This window comes from Dipodomys ordii, unplaced genomic scaffold (assembly GCF_000151885.1).
Source record: "Dipodomys ordii isolate 6190 unplaced genomic scaffold, Dord_2.0 Scaffold16, whole genome shotgun sequence".
Taxonomy (NCBI): Eukaryota; Metazoa; Chordata; class Mammalia; order Rodentia; family Heteromyidae; genus Dipodomys; species Dipodomys ordii.
The window spans coordinates 2,046,486-2,051,426 of record NW_012267232.1 but is presented as its reverse complement, the minus strand read 5'-3'; the positions used below and the strand labels follow the sequence as shown (position 1 = coordinate 2,051,426).

At 41.1% G+C, this 4,941-nt stretch overlaps 1 protein-coding gene across 1 annotated transcript in view; it reads left to right on the top strand.

Moving 5' to 3' along the window:
* Mapk1ip1l (mitogen-activated protein kinase 1 interacting protein 1-like) overlaps window positions 1-4,459 on the top strand; it is a 33,823-nt gene extending 29,364 nt beyond the window's left edge. Inside the window, exons 4-5 of the mRNA XM_013012295.1 lie at window positions 427-1,116; window positions 2,896-4,459. Coding sequence (XP_012867749.1) covers window positions 427-1,116; window positions 2,896-2,907 — 702 coding nt within the window. The 3' untranslated portion in view covers window positions 2,908-4,459. The remainder of the gene's footprint in view (window positions 1-426; window positions 1,117-2,895) is intronic.
* Window positions 4,460-4,941: the final 482 nt, after the last annotated feature.

The window sequence follows — 4,941 nt, the reverse complement described above, 5'->3', positions numbered from 1 at the left end:
GTGGCGCTGTAGCTCAAGTGGTAGAGCGCTTGCCTTGAGCTGAAGAGCTGAGGGACAGCGCCCAGGCCCAGAGTTCAAGTCCCACGACCGACCAAAAAAAAAAAAAAAAAACACCTATCTCCTTTAAGAATAATCTTAACCCTGAAACTGCTTTTGAAAATGTGGAGTTTCAGAGAAGGTATGTGACTTGGAGTAAAGCCAGGATTTGAATCCAGATCTTGACTCAAATTCTGTTTCCTTAATTACTGTACCCTGTTGTGGTAATACAACACAGAAAGGCAGCACAATGTGACTAGTTGTATTTGGAAAAAGTTGAGCTCCTCTGAAGAATTGGCACTCTAAAGTTGATGCTAACCACTCATATTCATGCTTGGTCTGCCTTGTACCTGGGTGAGATAGCTAAGACATACCTATTTTGTATTCCAGTTGGCAGATGCACTACCTGAACATTCACCTGCCAAAACCTCTGCTGTGAGCAATACAAAACCTGGCCAACCTCCACAAGGCTGGCCAGGTTCCAATCCTTGGAATAACCCAAGTGCTCCACCATCTGTGCCATCTGGACTCCCCCCAAGTGCAACACCGTCCACTGTGCCTTTTGGACCAGCACCCACAGGAATGTATCCATCTGTGCCTCCTGCTGGACCACCGCCAGGACCCCCAGCACCCTTTCCTCCTTCTGGACCCCCACCTGGTGGTCCTTATCCAGCTCCAGCTGTGCCAGGCGGCCCCACAGGGCCATATCCTACACCAAATATGCCATTTCCAGAGCTACCTAGACCGTATGGTGCTCCCACAGATCCAGCTGCAGCTGGTCTAGGTCCATGGGGATCCATGGCTTCTGGACCTTGGCCACCTGGAATGGGAGGGCAGTATCCTACTGCTAATATGCCATACCCATCCCCAGGGCCCTATCCCACTCCTCCTCCCCAAGCACCAGGAGCAGCACCACCTGTTCCATGGGGCACTGTGCCGCCGGGAGCCTGGGGACCACCAGCACCTTACCCTGCCCCTGCAGGGTCATATCCCACGCCAGGACTCTATCCTACTCCCAATAATCCTTTTCAAGTGCCTTCAGGACCTTCTGGTGCTCCACCAATGCCTGGTGCCCCCCATGTGAGTGTTGAGTTTGCTATGTCGCATGTACTAATAGTCATGTAAGCACAACTAGGTAATTGTTCCTCCCCATTCTGGGTGGCAAATTAACAAGCTTTTGAAACTTGGACTGGGGGTGTAACTCAGTGGCATATGCAAGGCAAGGCCCTAGGTTTTATCCCAAGCTCTGCATCTAAAACTTTTAAGTGTTTGAATGTGTAAAGTAAAAAATGTGGGCTGGGAATGTGGCTTAGTAGTAGAGTGCTTGCCTAGCGTGCATAAAGCCCTGAGTTCAATTCCCCAGTACCACATAAACAGAAAAAGCTGAAAGTGATGCTAGCCTTGAGCCAAAGAAGCTTAGGGACAGTGCTTCAGCCCTAAGTTCAAGCCCCAGGACTAGCAAAGAAAAAGGAATAATGTGAAGCCTTCAGGGATGGCATGATAAAGGATGACTGAACAGAAGTGTTCCTTCTTAGAGGTAGAAAATGTGTCTGAAGACCCTCAGAGACTTTGTAACATAGTAAGAGTTTTCAGTAGCATCTTGAGACAAACTGCTGCATTTCATTGGGCTGTTTTATTGTGGGATGTTTTAGTTTGTTGTGTATCTCTCAACTCTCAGTGTTTTATTAAATGACTCCAAAGCGTAGATGAGTAAAAGCAAACTCTGTCTTGCTTGATTAAAGAGGTGGATTTTTAGAAAACTTAAGGCATTGGTTTGGTGGCAAACATAGCCCATTTTCCAGGCAATTCTCTTTGATATTTCTCAGCCAAAGTTTTGGCAGATTCTTAAAACAGCATTGAACCCAAGATTATACCTCTATTCTTGATTGTCAGTTGCATGTAATGCTTTATGCTTTCTTGCCAACCAAACTGGAATAAGATTGACATTTTAGTTGAGAAGCCTGTCTTGAGTATATAACAGAACAGAAAAACAACCTATTTCTGTGAGGTAAGCCAAATGATTATCCACTCAGGATTCTCCTTAAAAAGAAAATTGGTTAACTTCCCCCCCACCCAACCCCTCCAGTTGTAAAGCTTGAATTCAGGGCCTGGGCGCAGTCCTGAGCTCTTTCACTCAAGACGAGCACACTACCATTTGAACCATAGCACCACTTCCAGTGTTCTAGGATGGTTAAAGAGAGAGAAAAATCTTAGACTTTCCTGGTCTGGCTAAGCCTTGAAGCACAATCCTCAGATCTCAACCACCTCTGAGTAGCTAGGATTACAGGTGTGAGCCACCAGCACCCAGTTTGATAACTCTTACACCTTAAGATAATGAATTAGATCTCCAACTAGATTCATCTAATAGCCACCTCAGCTTTAAAAGAAAAAAATCTAGATATATGCTGTTGACTTATACCTGAAATACATGTTACTTGGGAGGTTGAAATCTAGAGCACAGAGGTTCAGAGCCAGCCTGCGCAGAAAAATCTGTAAGACTCTGTGTCCAGTTAACCAACAAAATAGTTAACATTTTTCTGGAGTCATGGCTCAAGTGGTAGAGAGCAGGTTGTAAACAAGCAAGCCTAGTAAGAGTTCTAGCCATGGTACCAGCTCCCCCCCCCCAAAAAAAAAAATGTGTATACATCTTAATGAATTTAATGAATCAAAATTTCTTCAGCTTACTTCTTGTTAGATATATTCTCTAAAAAATACTTTTTTGCAAAATGTATGTCAGTGACTGAGATGACGTGTTATTTTAGTTTATTAAGCAATTAATTATTTTAACCCACATCAAGGAATTAATAATAAGCTCCGCTTACAACATCCAAAAGTTGACTTTTCTTTTTTCTGTTGCAGTCTTACCATTAAGTTAACAGTGGATGAAGAAATGATGCTTTGCTTGTTGAAGTACGTGTGTGTGTACACCAGTGCGTATATTGGATTTGCTCTTTCTCTGTTGATAGAGGCCACTCTGAAACAACTCTAGCCCCTCTCAGAAGATACCTGCCTCTTGAACTTGGATATGTAGTTCATCAAATGGATGCGTTCGGATAAAAATGGAAGCAAATCATTCAGATGTGATTTTTTTAACTTGGTTTTCATGGAAGTTAAAGTGATTGAAGTATTTGGAATAGTTCTTTGATATGATTTGTTTAAATCATGAAACTGCATCATTACAATTTTAAGGCGTTACATATGGATTACTGCGAGAATCTGCAACTATGTTGGCAAATTATTTCAAGTAGTTTTCTATAATCACATTTACCCCAAAGTGACATTGGAAACAATCACACTATAACCTAAACAAACAATTCTACTTGATGTGCTGCTCTATAGGATAAATAAATGTGGTCCTCTTATGATTATGTTTTGGATAGATTTTTTTTTTTTAGTTGTCAGATATTGAGTTCACTAGCCAAACAATGTTCATATTTATCCTTGAGCTTTGAGTAAAATTTTCTGATCTTTTATTTTTGCCACACAGGTTATATAGCACTGAAGTCTGCCATTTATGAAAACTTTGTGTTGCTGAGGTGGAACCCAGGGCCTTTGCACATGCTAGGCAAGCACTCTAGCACTGCGTACCCCTCTAGCCCTAACTTTCTAAAATCTATGCCAACGTTTATGTAAGTTATATTATTAGAGAATCGATGGTCCCTTTGTGTTGCTTTAGAGTGGTTTATGAAGGAAAGAAATAATTCTGTCCTTTATTTTGAACCTCAAAGTAGATAAACCCTGGGAATTGTTTCATTGCAACAGTTGCTTCATTGTAATTTTATACCCATAAAACCTGAGGCAGCTCTGCTCAGCCCTTTCCTAGTAGCCTCCTCCCCTGACCCACTCAGAGTTCTTTGCAGACAGCAAATCCCTTGACTCTTCCCGATAGGGAAGACTGGCACAGTAGAGGAGCAGAGCAGTTATATTGAGAGAACTAAGTCATGCCGATATGACCGCTCTGTGCAACGTGAATCAAAAAAGTAGCTTTCAGAGCTATGTCTCTGTTTCCTGCATAGTTTACAAAGTCTGTGTTAATGGCTAACAGTTCCGTTCTTTATTTGTTGACAAGTGAATAAGTGGAATTGAGTACCATCTTCTTTTTTAAAAGTTATTCTCTAGCTCTAACACTGAAAAGATAAGCTGTAGATCTCTGCAACTGAATTTAAAGCCATGTTACTGTATTGCTTAGGTGTTGACTATTCTCAATCTAACATCCAAAACAATCCTGGTAACTTTTGACACCTTGCCTATAAATCAGAGACTTAGGTTTGGGATCGACTTGATCTTATTTATATCAGAAATGTTTTGGACTTTGAATGTATTCATTGGGTTTCTAAAATGTATTCTGAAATTACTCTGACTGGTATGCAAATTTTATGCTTGAGTTCTGTTTTTACTTTGAAATAAAATATTCAGTAGCTTATTTCTTGTATAAGTAAAGTGTCAAGAATATTAAATTTGCTGGGTGCCAGTGGATCACACCTGTAATCCTAGCTACTGGGGTGGCTGAGATCTGAGGATCATGGGGAAAAGTCCATGAAACACCAATCTCCAATTAACTACTCAAAAAAGCTAGAAGTAAGAGTTGTGACTCAAATGGTAGAACACTAACCTTGGGCAAAAAAAGCTCAGAGACAGTACCCAGGCCCTCAATTCAAGCCCCAGGACGTGTGTGTGTGTGTGTGTGTGTGTGTGTGTTGCATATATTTTTTTAAAAAAACATGTTAAATGCTGCCAGTTGAATGGTAGTTTTGAATAACTACCTCCTTTTCAAAAAAAACAAGGTGGTCACTTTAGAAAGTAATATTCAACCTTTATTTAAATCTCCCTTAAGTATATATTAAGAGTCAAACTTTCAGAATAGGCTAAGGTAGACACTTAAATTGCTTAGGTATTTTAAGACTA